The sequence below is a fragment of the Acartia tonsa genome, chromosome 13 (genome assembly GCF_053477335.1).
Source record: "Acartia tonsa isolate MP-2025a chromosome 13, ASM5347733v1, whole genome shotgun sequence".
In the NCBI taxonomy this organism is placed as follows: domain Eukaryota; kingdom Metazoa; phylum Arthropoda; class Copepoda; order Calanoida; family Acartiidae; genus Acartia; species Acartia tonsa.
Genome location: NC_137272.1, coordinates 46,155,991 through 46,174,887, shown reverse-complemented (window position 1 = coordinate 46,174,887; position 18,897 = coordinate 46,155,991). Strand labels below are relative to the sequence as shown.

The 18,897-nt window shown below is 33.0% G+C and overlaps 1 protein-coding gene across 20 annotated transcripts in view; it reads left to right on the top strand.

Annotated features, from left to right (window-relative positions):
• The first annotated feature begins 1,588 nt into the window (after positions 1 to 1,588).
• The window catches only part of osa (trithorax group protein osa), a 128,125-nt gene continuing 110,816 nt past the window's right edge, over positions 1,589 to 18,897 (top strand). For 18 of the 20 annotated variants that reach the window (XM_080145716.1, XM_080145725.1, XM_080145729.1 and 15 more), the window contains exons 1-2: positions 1,589 to 2,530; positions 4,376 to 4,594. In XM_080145716.1, the coding sequence (XP_080001842.1) occupies positions 1,961 to 2,530; positions 4,376 to 4,594 (789 nt within the window). In that variant the 5' untranslated portion in view covers positions 1,589 to 1,960. The remainder of the gene's footprint in view (positions 2,531 to 4,375; positions 4,595 to 18,897) is intronic. The other 2 variants (XM_080145727.1, XM_080145722.1) reach the window with 1 other exon arrangement.

Sequence of the window (18,897 nt, the reverse complement as noted above, 5' to 3'; positions counted from 1 at the left end):
TAAATTAGGTTAAAATATCGATTTGTTTATAAAATATATTTATTTAAAAGCATATTTCTTGTGTTTTTTTAAGTTTGTAAAACTTTATTTTTAAAGAAATTACACATTTTTTCTTTAATTTAATTAGTATATCTTTTTTATTATTTATAAATAAGCTACATTTTCAGCTTTTAAAAGCTGAAAATGTAGCTTATTTTTTGAATTTGTTTTGAATTATATAGAAAAAAAGGCCAAAAATGCTTATAAAAATACATATTATAAAGATTTAATTTCTTATATCTAAATATGATTAAACTGTTCAAAATTTATGAAGCATAAAGATCGATTAATCATAATAAGATGGTTGATTTTACTAAAAGCCGTAAAAGACTCCGTTGGCGAATGTAATCAAGATCATGAACCGGTTCCCCCGTCTCTTTTTTTGCTCCGGGGAGGGAGGAGAAAATTGTTGAATAGAGGGGAGAGAGAGAGACGGGCAGGTAGAGTGATAAAGGGAGGAGTGGGGGGAGGGGGATAATTGCGAGAGGCCGCCGGCTTGGGTGCATTCAGGAGAAGGGGGAAGGGGCATAATAATCCCATTTCAAATAAATACGGAGGGGGGGATTAAGGGGTATGGAGAAAAGAAAGGAATTTTTGGGGATGATTTTATTTTTGTCTATAATTAGAGCTTAGCGGGGGAGGAGAAGGGGATTAGGAGATTTTTTCGCGCAATTTTATTGGTCAAGCTAGCTTTTTTATTATAATTATTTTTAATAAAAATCTAAATTTTGAAAATTTAAGATTTTTTTGTTTTAAATTTACAATTAGAAATGTTTAAGTAAAGCTAACTTAAAAAGAAAAAAATTAGTTTATTTGATTGCAACAAAAAAAAGCGGAGAGGGGGGGGGGGATATAGCATTTTCTCTTTCCCCCACAGAGCCAGTTTCCGTTGCACAGTAGATTATAATTGGAATTTAGGATTTTAAAAATAAATTAAGATAAATTGATTATACATTTTCTTTTTGTTATTGTGTCACTGAAAAAATTAACAATATGTAATTTTCTTAACTCATTGGTCATTTAACTTTTTCAATCTTAATAAATGTCAGTTTTTTTTCATTATCTTAGTATAAATTGATTTGATGATGATTTAATTTTAGAATTTTCAATTTCATAGAAAAAACAGATAAAAGCAAAGTTGCTTTGTTTATCACACTAGTCCTCAAAGTTTTATAATAACATTCTATTATTGTCTGATATCAACTTTGGAGACTTTTTTTTATAGAATTTTGCTTTGTTGATTCATTAATTCGAATGTCCACACCTTTCAACCACTAAATGTAATCCAAAAAAGGGGTAATTATGTGTATTATCATAATGGGGATGTACATCAATCTATCGGCCATTGTCTTATCCCTTTATTAGAGTCCATTTATTTTATTTTAAATTCCGATTATAATTCACTGTGAAGGGGTGTTTAAAGGGGGAAAGGGGAATGGGGGTGAAAATATTAAGCTCTTTGCTGTGTGTATAGTTTTGTGCACCGCTGAACCGCTTTGATACTTATTTTCCTTACAATTTTTAGCCTGTGTTATAGAAATATATAATTATTTTACATTTTTTATGCTTTTTTAATGTGATTTTTTCATTTTTTAGATGTTTTTAATGTAGAAAATTGATAGAGAGAGAAAGAAAGAAAATGTGAAAATTATAAAACGGCACCGCTAATGAAAAGTGTGTACACAAAAAAATATATTAAAAGAATGTGATTCCTATGATTTTGTCGATTAATAATAACGACGCAATAATGTGGTATCGAGTTCGTGTCCCGATTATTGTCCAACAACATATTATAAAAAAGTGAAAATAAAAAAATCAGTGATTTTTCTTTCATATTATATTGAAAGAATTTATAAAAATATAACCACCGAACCGTTTGTTTGCCCAAACGGCCGCGGTTGTAGCTGTCGTGTGATGTGCAATGGCTGCCTCAGTGCAACAACAAGACCCTGTAAATTCGGCGGGGGCGAATAATTCGGCCCCCACCCCGCCGCCCCCAAATAGCAACGGCGATTCTTCTGCTAAGCCGCTTATGAATGGATATTCGGGGGCCCCAAGCCCTAATAATGGGGGAGGAGGCCCAAATGGACCACAACCGATAAAATCGCCGCATCCCGACACAAACGGCGGTGGATCACAAACGCCGCCGCAGTCCAGCGGCTATCCGGAATCAAACGGCAACGGTCCGACTTCATACGGTTATCCCCCTAGCGGGGGTTATCCGTCACACAATTACGGCCCGTACGGGCCTCCCAAAGGCGGCCCCCCAAGCCATTATCCGGGCGGGGGTTACCCAAGCCCCTATGGGGCTCCCCCCGGAGGGGGTGGTCCCACCCCCACACTAAACTCCCTACTTCAAGACAGACGTGGTTATCCGGGGGGTGGTTATGAGGGGGGCCCGCCCCCCGACGGGGGTATGCCACCTCGAGGACCCCCGCAGGGGTATGGTGGAGGTCCCTGGGGCTATCAACATCCTGGTTATAGACCACAGGTGGGCCAGTCGCATGATTTTAGATTTTATTATATGAAAATCTTAAAGGAGCTACATTTATTTTCATTGAAACATTTTTCTAGAAAGAAAGTAAAGAACAAAGGAGGTGAAACGTGAACATATCATGAAAATCAATTTTGGCAGGGGCGTCCAAGCTTTTTATTTTGGGGGGGGGGTAAACATTTTTTAAGGGGGGGGTAATTCGGTTTTGGGGGGGGTAAAATGGCGTGCGAAGCGCGCCGCAAATTTTTTTTACCCCCCCAAAATTTTTACCCCGGGGGTAAAATTTGCTTGGGGGGGGTAATTACCCCCCCTGAAATCTGTTGGCAGGGGTAAAATTTGTTTACCCTCCCCAAAATTTACCCCCGGGGTAAAACTTTTGGGGGGGGTAATTTAAATTTTATCAAAAATTTAGTATTAAAAATGCGCGCGAAGCGCGCTAAAAATTTTTTTGTTAGAGATTTTCTATTTTGGGGGGAGTATTTACCCCCCCAAAATTGTTTGGGGGGGGTAAATACCCCCTCCTTAATGGTTGGGGGTGCCTACGGCACCCCCAGGGTAGGGGAAAATTTTAAATGGGGGGGTAAAATGAAAAAAATTTTGGGGGTGCCTACGGCACCCCCAAATTCGTTTGGGGGGGGGGGTAATCGCCCCATTACCCTCCCCCTTGGACGCCTATGAATTTTGGCATTAAAATATCTCTTGGCTCTTTGAATTTTTTTTTACACGTTTCACCCTCTTTATTGATTACTCAAAAAATGATTGACATAAGTTGTTTTCAATTGGAAATAAATATAGCTCCCATAAGGTTATATTATTGATTTGTTATTGATTATATTTTTCTTAGACAGATGCTTCCATAGTTCTCATAATAACCGCTATTCTAATAATAATAATACAAGTTTTGTAAATGAAAATTATTGATTGGTTGTCTGCTAGGATTTAGAGTCTTAAGATTTGCCCTTATCTTTTTTACTTACCTACTTTGGATCTAGGGCAGTTTGCGGTAAAAAGGTGAGAAAGCCTAAAATGTCACGTGTGACGTCATAAAAATACGTCTAAAAAGGAAGGATGAAAGTAAACTCCCCAAAAAGTTATGATTTTTTATGACGTCACACGTGACATTTCAGGCTTTCTCGAAAAAGGTTCCTGGTAAGGAATATATCTAAAAAATCTATTAACTTTAAAGGCTGCTAGCTGCCTAACGGCTGAACGTACAGCTCATTGTGTTAAGCGGCAAAATAAGGCCTATAAATTATCTGGAATAGCCAAGATCCAATGATGCACAGGGAAAGCTTCACTGAAGAAAAAACGCGTAAAATATGTCTTTTTCGCGCATTTAAGTGCACGGCGCAATACTTGTGCATTATTGAGCAATGACTTACAGATTATTTGTGGGTCTTCTTTTATCGTTTAAATTTTCGAGCATAAACTATGTATACCACCGTTTGGCCGTAGCAACCTTTTTAAAGTATATAGACTTTTGGAGATAATAGTTACTAGGAACATTTTACCGTGAACTGCATTAGATCCCCTACTTTGCTATTAAACATTTTGGCTTTATTTTTTTGTTGTCTAAAACTGCTTTATAATAGTTATACTTTTCTTTTTCTCTTTTTCTCTTTTATTTTTGATTTGTTTAATTTTTGATTATATTAACCATAAAATCAACATTTAGGATTTATTTAAATTGTCTAATGATATTGTAATATTTTAACTAATACTCTAAAAGTATAGTTACTAAATAGATTAAAATAGGCATATTATTATTAATTAAGTTATTATAAAGATAAGTTTAGGTTTAATAGTACCCAAGGTTTTCTAGTACCCAAACTTTTAATTTAGACTGAGGACTATCCTCCCATGTATGAGGGGGAATATCAGGATCCTGGCTCCAGAAGTCCTGGCCCTCCAACGGGCCTAGGAATGGATCCTGCATCCCCAATCGCCCGTGGTGGAACGGGGCGGAAACGTGGCCGGCCCAAGGGCTCTGGCCGCGGTCGGGCCGCCACGGCGGCGGTCAAGGGTTCGAGCCCCTCGCAATCTCCATCTCCCATCCCATCGGTGAATAAAATAAAAATAATCTAAATGTTGTATTTCTTGTACCTAGCTGTTCTTGTCTTGTCTCGTGTCTTGTGTTCACATTTATTTAGGTTAGGTACACGAATGAATTGTTGTGATTTGGATGAGATAATGTAGGTACTATTATCTATTATATAATAAAGTTTTTGAATAAGTACTGTTAATTACCAGTTAAATTTTGTTTATATTGATATCTCTAATTCAATTAAGATAAGAATGATATATTAATAGATAATAGTACCAAAGCTCTCCTAATGCATTGTAATTCATTCGTGTATTTAACTGATTCAGGGTTAAGGATTCTGTATTATGTGTTAAAATTATAGAACATAAATGATAAGTTTTAAGTTTAAATTGGATAACGTTGGATTTTAATCTAGCTAAGACTTACCTAATATTTAAAAAAAAGAAATTTTCTTAGTCAAAAAGGATTTTTCATATCCAAGTAAAAGGACCATTTTTATATACAGTAATCTAATCCTTAATAATAATCTAATTTTTACCTTAAATATTTGTCAAAACTGTTCTAAATTTTTACTTAATACAAATTCCTGCCCCTTTCACAAAGGCATTCTCCTAAAGATTAAACAAATACTTAATAGAATCAATAAAAGCATAGGTATTAAATCTAGCCATTTATAAATAATATTTTGCTAGATTTTTTAAATGCGTTTTTGGTCTATTTTAGATGTCCTTATTTTGCTTTAAATACTTTGCTTTGTTGGTTTAGGAAGTGTTTTTTCTAACGATTCTTAACCGTGAAGAAAAACCATGTATTGCTTAGTTTTATATTGATAAGTTGGCTCTGGCTTTTGGTCAGTCCATTTTATATACATGGACAACTGTCTTTAAAACCATGCAAGAAAAAAGCAACAGTATTTTAGCAAAATAAAGGGTTCAATAGCAGTTTATGGTTAAATATTGCTGGTAACGAATGCTTCTTGGTTCCTGGATCCAACAGCACAGTTATTCCTCTGAATCCTAGGTTCCTGCATTATTTTTTGTAATGCTAGATCCAGGAACCTTTTAATAATCCCAGGAAGCAAGAGGGGGGGAAGTTTTGACACATTTGCGTAAACAGAGAGTATAGGCTTTATCTTTTGACTGAGAGGATAGGTTATTAGGGATAAAATCATTCTTGTATGATGAATTTTCCCAAGTTTTAAGATTTTTTTTGGGTAGGCCTCCAGGTTCAGAAGCTGCAGGCCTCCAGGTGGTCTCTGGACAGGTAAAAATAAGAATTAACATATTTTTTTAAGAGGTAGAGGTCAACTTATAAAAAAGAATATGCATCTTTTTTCTTCAAATATGTAAATAACATTTAAAAAGATGCATATTTTATTTTATAAGTTGACAACTAAATCTTTTTAATTTTTAAAAAAAATTTTTTACCCGTCCAGTGACCAATTGGAGGCCTGCAGCTCCTGAACCTGAACCTGGCATATCCAAACAATCTTAAAACTTGGGAAAAGTCATCATATAAGAATGATTTTATCTTTAATAACCTAGCCTCTTAGTCCAAAGATAAAGCCTATATTCACTGTTTACGCAAATGTGTCAAAACTTCCCCCCCCCCCCCTCTTGTTACCAGCAATATTTCAACATGAACTGCTCTTGAACCCATTAAAGACACCCAATTAGCTATCTACCCAACGCATCTTAGGAGAATGCCAAATCTTCTTTGCTCACACTTATTCTTCACGTGGTTTTGTTTTATTTTAAATGTTTTGTGTATTTTCGAGAGAGGGGTAGATGACATTGGGCTGTTTATTACACTAGTCCCCCCCCAAAGTCTCATTTTAATGTTTTCTTATTCGTTGGCTTCACAACTTTAGTGATTTTAGTGAATTTTGATTCATTAAGTTAAGTTTTCAACCACTAACTTTACACTACAGAAGGGGTAATTTTGTGTATCATCATCGGGGGGATATACATCAATTTATCGGCAATTGTCTTATCCCTTTAGATCGCCGGAATTTTCTCTCTCCTCTCCTCTCACACACCGACACACACACACACTCACTCAACAAGCTGAGTAGAAATTGTTGCACATTTTGTATTAGATAGGGATTTAAGGATGGGTTGATGGACGAAAATTCGATGTTCTAATGAATTTGATTAAAGAATGATAGGTATTACCTAATAAAATTAGAAATAAATCTTGAAAAATTTAGCTTGATTAATTTAATAATGAACATACTTTTTCCCCTAAGAGCAAAGACCCTTTTTGCATTTTTTCCCCTATAAACCAAGGGAGGGAGGGCACATTGGACTGTAAATTACACTGGTACCTAAAGTTTTAAAAAGCACGTTATCTCATTCGTTATTTCTAAGACGTAGGGTACTTTTGATTGGTTGCTTCTTAACTATTTTAAACAATGATTATAATTAACAGAAGGGTTCTTTAGTCTATCATTATTGGGGATACATATGTATATATTTATTGTCCATTGTCTTATCCCTTAAGATCACTGAATAAGCTTTCTCTTGCTTTGTTTGGTTGACTTGATGTTGTAATTTGTATGTTTGACGTTTGTAGCAATGGATATATTATTACATGGATCCTACACCAGAAATTCATGTTCTCTAATAAGGGGAAACTTGCAGCAGGCTAAAATAATCATTCCCCCCTTTTTTACTCCATTTCCTTCTTCAAGATGAACAAACTGACCAATAAACGAGTTCCATGTTAGGAAGCTAATTTGACGACAAATTTTCTGCTGTCATAATATGTATATTTTAATATGTATATTTTACATCCATGCTTGAAGCTTAACAATGGATATATTATTACATGGATCTTACACCATATTTTCATGATCCCTAAAAAGAGAAGACTTGCAGTTGGCTAAAATAACAATTCTCCCCTTTTTGACCCCATTCCCTTCTCAGGATGAACGAACTGACCAATATATGAGTTTCATGTTATCAAGCTAAATTGACGATAATTTTTCTCCTGTCACAATATCCACGTATACTTTACATCCATGCTTGTAGCTTAACAATGGATATATTATTACATGGATCTTACACCAGATTTGCATGTTCCCTAATAAAGTGAAACTTGCATTGGTCTAAAGTAATAATCCTCCTTTATCCCCATCCCCTCCTCTCGTACTGCCTGAACAAACTGACCAGTAAACGAGTCCTATGTTACCAAGCTAAATTGACGCCATTTTTTCCCTGTCATAATATCCACGTATAGTTTACATCCATGCTTGAAGCGTAACAATGGATATATTATTACATGGATATCTTACACCATGTTTTCATGTTCCCTAATAAAATGGAACTTACAGTTTGCTACAATATCGATTGCCCCCTTTATCCATACCCCTCCTACTGGATGAACGAACGAGTTTCATGTAAGCAAGCTAAATTGACGATAATTTTTCCACTGTCATAATATCCACGTATTTTGTAGATCCATATTTGTAGCCTAATTATTATTCAAATCTCTTGCACCACCACTACTTAAAATATAAATCTCACAAAAATCACAATGGTTTAACTCCTAATCTTAGGGACATAATTACCTATGTAGGTATATTTTATTCTTGTAGACAAAATAGTTGTTAAAGAGTTCGACTCTAGAGGCATTGATATGGCACCTGAAAAAACCTAATACAATCAAAATAATCGTTTATTTTATAGGTTTCATTATTCTTTACAACAATAAAAACTAATAAAGAAATCATAACACTAATTTTGTTTTTGATTGGTTGATAAGTTGGCGACAATACTTTTGTTACATTCAATTTGCTAATTTACGTTTATTAGATTTTTGGGAGAGGGGTGTGGGTAATTTAAATTTTCATTCGGGTATTTTTGAAGAAATTAGATTCTAATAGTTACCTAGGTACCTACTTAATTACGTTTAGGAATTTAACTTGTCCATTCTGGTTTCTCTAGCTTTCTTTCTTTCTCTCAGTAGGTAATGGAGAGGTCAATTGAATTAATCTACGGCCAATTAATCTCTACATTATTTACTAGCTACTAAGGGCAGAATTAATCGCATTGAATTATAGACAATTTTCGGTGGATATTAAAATGAAATATCATATGAATGACACCAGTTTTGGGAGCTCCGAAGGCCCAAAGACAGAAAAATAACAATGATTTGTTTTCAAGTATACTAATAATAGCTCTCTATTCGAAGATAAATAATAGCCTAAAACCAACCGATGACTTAAATCTAAAAATAAAATAGCCTAAAACCATCATTGGACATAAGTAAAGCTTCCATAAAAGGAAAATTCAATCGGTTTAGAAGTTACCAAATGAAATCTTATAGGATATGATATTAGTTTTTTGTTTATCTTAATATTTACAACTTTCACACACACACACACAATAATATTGAGAAAATATTTGCATGAATTCCTTATTGCGTACCAACACCTGTTATAATCCCCCCCCCCCCCCTCCCTTCGGTATATATACTCTTCACAGTAGATTTGTAATAGAATTTTCACTGAGATGATTTTTGGATCATGGAAAGAAAACGAAGTTTTGGATTTCGTCGCATTTTCACAGCAGCTTTTCTCCTATTTCTAGTCCCTGTGCGGGGATCTAACCCTGCGGGGCAATCATTAACACTTACCTAACCTAACCTAGAATAACCTTTCAAAACTTACTGTGAAAATGCGACGAAACCCGCAACTTAGTTTTCTTTCCATCCATGTCCCGATTTTTTTCGGGTAAGGGGTTGGTAGGTTTTTTAAAGTAGTCTCATAAAATCAAGATTTTTAAAAAGCAGCTAAAAATCCACATTTTCTACTATTTGAAAATATATATTTATTTGCCTCTTAACTAGGTATGTTTAGGACCTATATTTGAAGTTTAAACTTTATATAATATTTCTTAATGTACTCCATACTAAAACTAGTGGTTGTGCCCCTAGCATATAGGACTTTTTTATTTGCAGTTCTGATACTCTATTAGATCTAATATTCTTTTGTCCTACCATCGGATTTTAGAGCTTCGCTATTATGGATGTTGTCATTCTTGTATTTATTAAAAAGTTAATGTCTCTAAAGAAACATTAATTTTTATTAGGTAACTACCATTTATGTTTAAATTGCACTGTGAATGGAAAAAATTTCCCCCTCTATCAAATATTCAGGGATCTAAAGGGATAAGACAATGGCTGTAAAATTGATGTTCGTCCCCAATGATGACACACAAAATTACCCTCTTCATGTCGATAAAAATGACACTCAACCTAATGAACCAACCAATCATAATTTAAATAAAAGCCCCCTAAATACGAATAAGAAAACGTTATTATAAAACTTTGGGGACTATTGGTTAATAAACACAAACATCCCAATGTCCCCTCCCTCCCTTTCAAATAGCTCTTTTTATATGTTGTATTTGTAATTCAATATTGAGAACTTTTCAGAGTTGGGAAAAGTTGTTGAAAATTGAGTTTGTTTGCCGAATAAGAAAAAGAGAAGTAAAAGTTTTTGAATATAATAATAGTTATTTATCGCATCGTATTATAGACAGCTTTCCATTTATATTAAAATGAAAAATTATAAGAATAAAACCAGTTTTGTTAGCCCCAAAGGACCAAAGGCCAGGGAAAACAAAAAATTGATTTATACCTATTTTTTATTTTATTTTTCGTGGATTATTGTCTAATGCGTTGCTGTACATGATTTTTCAGTATTGCTAAGAACCGGTTTCGAAGCCATACTGGAAATATATTTAATACGATACAAAGATTAGATTATACTTTATCGTTCCAACAATCTTCTTATTTTTATATACTTTTACAACGTTAAAGATTTTACATGGAAAAAAGTCAAAACATTTTTTCTCTGGAATAAGAAATGCAAAATAGAATTCGCTATCTCTCTCTCATTCCCTCCCTCTTTTGTTCTCTTTCTCTCCCTCTCTCTCTTTCTCCGTAGCGAATACCAAATATTTTAAAGAACTAGTTTTGCATTTTATCTTAACTTGCATAGAGACAGAGATACAGCAACTCAAGAAAAACTAATGCACCTCAAAATTTTGGCGCCGTTGTAATAGAAACTGTTTTCAGTATCGCTTTTCGGCGGATTAGAACCGGTTCTCAGTCATACTCAAAAAGTATAATTATGTAAAATACTTCGGCATCTACGGGCTAAAATAAACTGGTTTTAATCTTTTAATTGTACTTTTTTATATCATAATAAAATGCGAAAAATAACTAAATTCCCCAAAGTTATAAAGCCAACAAATAAGACTAGTGTAATAAGCAGACCATTGTCCCCTCTCCCTGAGTTAAATAAGTCTTTTTTTTTTATTAAAATGAATAGTTACCAAACCCTTTATTTCTTGTTTAACCCCCCCCCCTCTTCTATTTTTTGACTATCAATCTATATCTGAGGGCTAAATAGAACTGCTTGCCATTTTCAAGAATGGGGATATTTATTAAATCAAACATTGTTAAAAAAGGATAGTTACATGAAAAATACTCAACAAGTCAGCTACTTAAGATGGTGCTATAAGAATATATTTTTTAATTCGATTATCCTATTACATAAAGCTTTTTTGTCTGAAGCGAAGGATCTCTCTAACCGCTTAACTGATATGGTTCTCCTTTACAGTGAAGCTTTTTATATGTTTAGGGAAGGTTTATAACTATTTTGGGTGAGGGTATCTTCACCCTCTAAAGAGTGTTCACCTCCTCACCTCACAGTAAATTTGAAATAGAATTTTCACTGAGATGTTTTTTTTTCGAAAAAGGGGGGGGGGGGGATTGGTAGGTATTTTAAAGTAGTCTCATAAAATCAAGATTTTAAAAAAATCAGGTAAAAATCCACATTTTCTACTATTTGAAAATGTATATTTGCTTTTTAACTAGGTAGGTACGTTTAGGAACTTATATTTGAAGTTTAAACTTTCTATAATTTTGTATGTACCAAAACAGGCGGCTGTTCCGCTTGCATATAGGGCTTTTTTTATTTGGAGTAGGGGGACAAATTTATGTTAAATTTTGTTTAGACTTTTAAATAATATTCTGCTTGTTAAGTTTTGACACTTAAAAAAGTTAATGTTCGTTTGTCCTACCGTCTCATTAAATAGATGTTGTCATCCTTCTTCGTATTAAAATGTCAATGTCTCTGTAGAAATATTAATTTTTATAACCACTCCTGTTTAAATTCTACTGTTTATGGCAAATTTTCCCCCTTTATAAAATATCCAGGGATCTAAAGGGATAAGACAATGGCTGTAAAATGTACATCCCCAATGATGACACCTAAAATTACCCTCATCATGTCGATAAAAATGACACTCAACTTAATGAACCAACCAATCATAATTCAATGAAAAGCCCCCAAATACGAATAAGAAAACGTTATTATAAAACTTTGGGGACTAGTGTGTAATAAACAGCCCAATGTCTCCTCCCTCCTTGTCAAATAGCTCTTTTTATATGTATTTGTAATTCAATTTTGAGAACTTTTCAGAGTTGGGAAAAGTTGTTGAAAATTGAGTTTGTTGCCGAATAAGAAAAAGAGAAGTAAAAGTTTTTGAATATAAAAATAGTTATTTATCGCTTCATATTATAGACAGGTTTCCGCGGATATTAAAATGAGAAATTATAAGATTAAAACCAGTTTTGTGAGCCCCAAAGGACCAAAGGCCAGGGAAAAAAAAAATTGATTTTATACCTATTTTTTTCCTTTTTTCTTAGATTATTGTCTAATGCGTTGCTGTACATGATTTTTCAGTATTGCTAAGAACCGGTTTCGAAGCCATACTGGAAATATATTTAATACGATACAAAGATTAGATTATACTTTATCGTTCCAACAATCTTCTTATTTTTATATTCTTTTACAACGTTAAAGATTTTACATGGAAAAAAGTCAAAACATTTTTTCTCTGGAATAAGAAATGCAAAATAGAAGTCGCTATCTCTCTCATTCTCTCTCTCCATCTTTCTCCCTCTCTCTCTCTCTCTCTCTCTCTCTCTCTCTCTCTCTCTCTCTCTCTCTCTCTCTCTCTCTCTCTCTCTCTCTCTCTCTCCGTAGCGAATACCAAATATTTTATAGAACTAGTTTTGCATTTTATCTTAACTTGCATAGAAACAGTGATACAGCAACTCAAGAAAAAATAATGCACCTCAAAATGTCAGTGACCAAACGTTTCAACCACTAATTGTAATTGCAGAAGGGGTAATTTTCAAATGATCGTCCATTGCCTTGTATCTTTAGATCCTTGAGACTAAGAAAAAAAAAGTTTAAATAAATAGTTACCTAACCCTTTATTTCTTGTTCAACCCCTCCTCCACTTCTATTTTATTTTTTGACTATCAATCTATATCTGAGGGCTAAATGGAACTGCTTGCCATTCTCAAGAATGGGGACATTTATTAAATCAAACATTGTTAAAAATGGATAGTTACATGAAAGATATTCAACGAGTAAGGTACTTAAGATGGTGCTATAAGAATGTTTTTTTTTTAAATCGATCATTTATTACAAACTGCCAAAAACAAAATAGCTTAAAACCACCACGGGACAAATGTGAAACATCCCTAAAATGGAGAACTAAATTGGATCAGTGGTTATCAAAATCTTCAGCTAAAAACAAAAAAACCTTACTACTTTTTATATAGGATTTTTTTATTGTATCAGAATCCTATTCGCAATCGCTGAGCAATTTTTTTGCAATTCCGTTCGAGCAAAGTTAAGTGAATTTCTGCATTAATGGTTTACGTAATTCACAGGGAGGGAGGGGACAAGGGCTGTTGATTACAGTAGTCCCCAAAGTTTTATATTAACTTTTTCTTATTCGTTATTTATTCAACTTTGGGGACTTTTCTTAAAGGGGGGGGGGCGAAAGTGACACTTTTTGAAACCAAAACTAAAAGTCAAAGGAACTCAACTAAAAAAAGAGTTACAGGGCTGACATTTTGCATGGTAGTTGCTTTAAAGGGGTACAATATGGAACTGTGAAGAAACGGCGGCGCAACCGCCGAAAACCGCCGAGAAAAGGCAAAAAAAATTCGGCGGGAAACGGCGGTTTTTGGCGGTTGCGCCGCCGTTTCTTCACAGTTCCATATTGTACCCCTATAAAGCAACTGCCATGCAAAATCTCAGACCTGTAACTCTTTTTTTAGTTGAGTTCCTTTGTTGACTTTTAGTTTTGGTTTCAAAAAGTGTCACTTTCGCCCCCCCCCCCCCCTTTTGATTGGTTTGTTTTTTAAGTTGAGTGTCCAAACGTTTCAACCCTGATTGTAATCTAAGGAAGGTGTTATTTTGTGTATCATCAATGGCGATGTACATCAATTTATCGTCCATTGTCTTATCCCTTTAGATCCCAGGTACACCCCTTTCTCATACCTCTTCCCCCTCATTCACGCATTTTTTCACAATTTGAAAAGGTATTTCAAACTTTTATTTTTGGATTATAATTTTTATTTTGGGGGGATAGGTATGGTTAATTTTAAACGCGTAGCTTTTCTAAATCAAGATATGCAGGCATTAAAGGGATTAGACTATGGCCGATAAATTGACGTACATCCCCAATGATAATACACAAAATTACCCCTTCTGTAGATTAAAAATAGTGGAACATTTCGACACTATTGAGTATATAACTAAATAATTTATTTTAGATACTTGCCTAGTCCTACCTACTAAAAAATATTTATGATATTTTTTTCTTATCAACTTAAATGCTATTTATCCATATAAGGAAAACAATAAATTCAAACAAAAATAAACATTGACCAAAAAACTGCTGAATTTGCTAATTAACATAAAATGAAAAATAAAGAAATTCTACATTGTTATGCTATAAATATTAGGATACCTTACTTATATATCTTGAGTTTTCACAAAACCTTACAGTTTGGTTCTAATGGGTATCATTGAATTTATGTAAGACACCTGCCATACTAAAGCTATTAGAGTTAGGTAACTTGGGGGGATTTAAATAGATAAGACAATGACAATTGATTTGCATACCGAATGATGATACACAAAATTACCCCTTCTGTAGATTACAATTAGTGCTTAAAATGTTTGGACTCTTAACTTATTAAACAAATAAAAGTCCCTAAAGTTGTTAAGCCAACAAATAAGAAAACGTTATTTTAAAACTTTGGGGACTAGTGTTATAAACAGCCCAATGTCCCCTTCCTCCCTTGAATTAACATGCTATTGAATTGATAAGAAAACAACAAAGTAAATATTTGAAGGAAAATGTGCTTTTTTTTTGCAAGTAAAGATTTAAGACTTTGTGTGTGTGTGCGTGTGTGTGTGTGCGTGTGTTTGTGTGTGTGTGTGTGTGTGTAAGTGTTTGCGTATTTTATATACATTGAGCTGAAATTGAAAGTTTTACATTTTTAATAAGATCAGGCGAAATGTAAAATAATATGTATAAAAATTTGGAATTTCTTTTTGAAACCGATGAATATCCGCTGGATTAGAACCCGTTCTCAGTCATACTAAAAAAACATGTATAGCATCGTAAGACAGTTTTCTATAAATATTAAAATAAAACTTGGCTCCTCGGGTCTAACCAAACTGGCTTTAATCTTTTAATTTTTCATCTTAATATCCGCGGAAAGCTGTTTTTGATACGATGCGAAGAAATATTTAATTTTTAACTAACTTAAATATCCTATTATTTCTAACTTTAGATTTCTCACAAAGTTTTAGTGTATTGGCAAAAAGTTTTTAATCCTTCCCTTTTTTTTCATGCTTTACTCTCTCCCTTATCGTTTTAGCACTCCCCCTTTCTTTCCCCCCCTCTTATCTTTCAGTCCGTCAAATTTTATGTCGAGACAAGAGTTTGAAAAATGCATGCCAAATTTTTTTTTCATGCATTATTTCACATATTCACGGCATAAGTTTGCTTTTAAAAGTTTTCAGGGATAATAATTTATTCAATGTACATCTCCAATGATAATACACATAATTACTCCTTCTGTATATTTCAATTAGTGGCTTGAACGTTTGGACACTCAACATAATTAACCAACCAATCAAAAGTCAATTAAAGTCCCCAAAGTTGTTGACCCAAGAAATAAGAAAACATGTTTGTTTTTTTAACTTTGGGGACTAGTGTAATAAACAGCCCAATGTCCCTTTCCTTCCTGAGCTTTAGTTGCTGTATTCACATAATTTTGCTATTCTTGTGTTCAAAAATAAAAAAAATTTTAATTTTATTGCACATGTTTTTAACATTATTATCATATATAAAACTAGTTATTGTTTAATGCATTTTACAGTTCTATGAATGGAAGAATTTTTTTTTATGTGAAATCCTCTTAAAAATAATAAGTATGACAACATACAAAAATTGAAGCTCCGTATATTAGAAAGTCGGACAAACGAACATAAACAACGCATTGAATGTTAAACATTATTTGGGAGTTGGAACAAAAATTCTGTATAAATCTATCCTAAAATTGCATAAGTACAGTAGGTATGTTTAAAATAAATGTCCAAGTATGGGTCTAAAGGGGTGTTTACCCATCTCAAAGTTGGAAACATCTAATTTACCCCCCACCCCCCAAAAAGTGGCTAAACAACTTTGGGGGCTTTTATTGAATTTTGATTAGTTGGTTCATTCAGCAGTGTCCAAACGTTTCAAATATTAATTGTAATCTCTACAGAAGGGATAATTTTGTGTATCATCATTAGGGCTGTACTTCAATTTATCGGCCATTGTCTTATCTCTTTAGATCCTTGCTTTTACCATGCTATAAATCGCCATTTTTAAAGGCAATTTCTTTGTCTTTTTAGCCGTGGGTTTTAAGTGCAATTTTTTGAATTTGCAATTCATGCTATTATTATTCTTTCTACTTCTTTCTGTTTAAAGTAATAGGCACATTATTACACTAGTCCCCAAGATTTTATAATAACGTTTTTTCATTCATTGGTTAAACAACTTTTGGGACTAATATTGAAATTTAATTGGTTGTTTTAAATAGTTCAACCACTAATTGTAATCACAAACGTTTCAACCAATAATATTAATCTATAAAAGGTGGAATCTTGTTTATCAACATTGGTGATATGTATGAATTTATCGTCCATTGTCTTATCCCTTTATATCCCTGATAAAGTACTCAAAATAGAACCTCATCCTATTTCACAAGCACATTCAAACACAACAATATTTATTTATAAGTACTATTTTACTAAACTATTAATTAAAACTTATATTTCAGGGGTGTGAAGGGATAAGACAATTGCCAATAAATTTATGTACATCCCCAAAAAGGTTACACAAAATTACCCCTTCTGTAGATTACAATTAGTAATTGAAACATTTGGACACTCAATTTAATAACCCAACCAATTAAAATTCAATAAACAAACCAAAATTGTTGTCATCAAATAAGATAAAACTATTGGGACTAGTGTAATAAACAGTCAAATGTCCCCTCCCTCCCTGGTTATAATTCCTATTTATACTGTGGATGTAAAAAAAAGGTTTAATTATAAAGACACAGATGTTTTTATTGCAGCTTTTTAATCAAAAAGATATGAAATAGAACAATTTTTTTAATAAACAGAAAAAGTTCTTTGTTGCATCATATTATAGATAGCTTTCCGCGGATATTAAAATGAAAAATTTCTAATTTTATATTTTTTTTAATGCCCGTCAAAAATTGTCTGTTACACGATTCTATACATTATTTTTCAGTATAGCTACGAAACCGATTAATATCCGGTGGATAAGAACCGATTATCAGCCACACTAAAAAATCATGTATCGTATCTTATTTTATAAATGCACATTTTTATATCCACGGAAAGCTGTTTATAATACGGTGCAATAGATAACTATTAATGATTTTAGATAGGTACCTAGGTAGTTGGTATTTCTTATTGGAAAGAAATATACTATACATAAGTTTTCAAAAGGTTTTGTAAGTTTTATAGCTCATTAGTATAAGACCAAGAACTATATTTTAAACGTATAGACATATGCGGACATACGATATTTATAGATAAGTAATGCTATACAAAATATAGAATGTAGTTGAAACAAAAATTGGTTGGTTGATTTTTATGTTCAAAAAAATAAGAAAAATAAAATGTTGTGGTCAAACGTGACTTTTCTATTACAGGGGGAGGGATTTGTCACCAGTGAGTAAACTATTCTTGCCTCCAACTTTTCCACATTATTATTAAAAATTATACCATACATAAAACAAAACATTTTGTCTCATTTTTGCAAGGTAGAACAACTATAACATTAAACACTTATTCTAATGAAAAAATTTAAAAACTATAGTAATTTTAGGCAGATGATGTCTATAAATCACAAAATATGGGTAAAATTAAAGCTTAATTATCACCTTATAAAAAGCACATAAAGTAAAAAATAAAATAAAAGCACATAATTGCACTAAAAAGCACAAAAATAAAATAAAAAAGGCACCTTAAATAATTTCTAGTATGGCTTCGAAACCGATTTATATCCGTTTGATAATTGATTTTAACCGGTTCTCGGCCTTACTGAAAAATCATGTATTGCATCGTATTATAGGCAATTTTCTACGAATGATAAAATGAAAATCTTGAAGTAAATACCAGTTTTGTTAGCTTGGGCCTTCGTCCCCTTTAGGCTAACAAAAGTGGGACAAATCTTCTAATTTTTTACTTTAAAATCCGCGGAAAGCTGTCTATAATACGATGCGATAAATGATCACTTGCACATAAATGTAAATATAATTGCTGTTATGACTGCAATTAATATTGTAATATGTTTTGATTTTTCTTTTGCACTGTATTTGTTCTTGTTATATGTATGTATAGAGCGAAGATACTCTTTAATTAACTTCTAGTTCTGTCCGTTTATCATCGTATTATAGTCAGCTTTTCGCGGATATTAAAATTAGAAATTATAAGATTGTTACTTTTTTTGCTAGCCCTGCTAGGGCTAATATTATGATTTTTATTTTATTATCCTTAGAAGATTGTCCATAATACGATGCTATACATGATTTTTCAGCATGGCCTAGAACCAGTTCTAATCCAGCGGATATTCATCGGTTTCGAAGCCATACTGGAAATGATATACTTTTTATTCCCAATTGTCTTATCCCTCGATATTAATATTCTTTCAATTTATTATTATTCTTATACTTTTAATATTTTCAATTCCTTTTTTCTCTCTTTTTATAATAAATAAAAGGACAAGTATGTTCATAAGTTGCGAAGCAATAACAAGCTAACGTCAATTTGCTATGTTTTATAAACTACCAGCGACTGCGCCCCTAGCATTTAAGAGTTCTGCCTTTAAGTGATCAGTAGTTTTCAAAA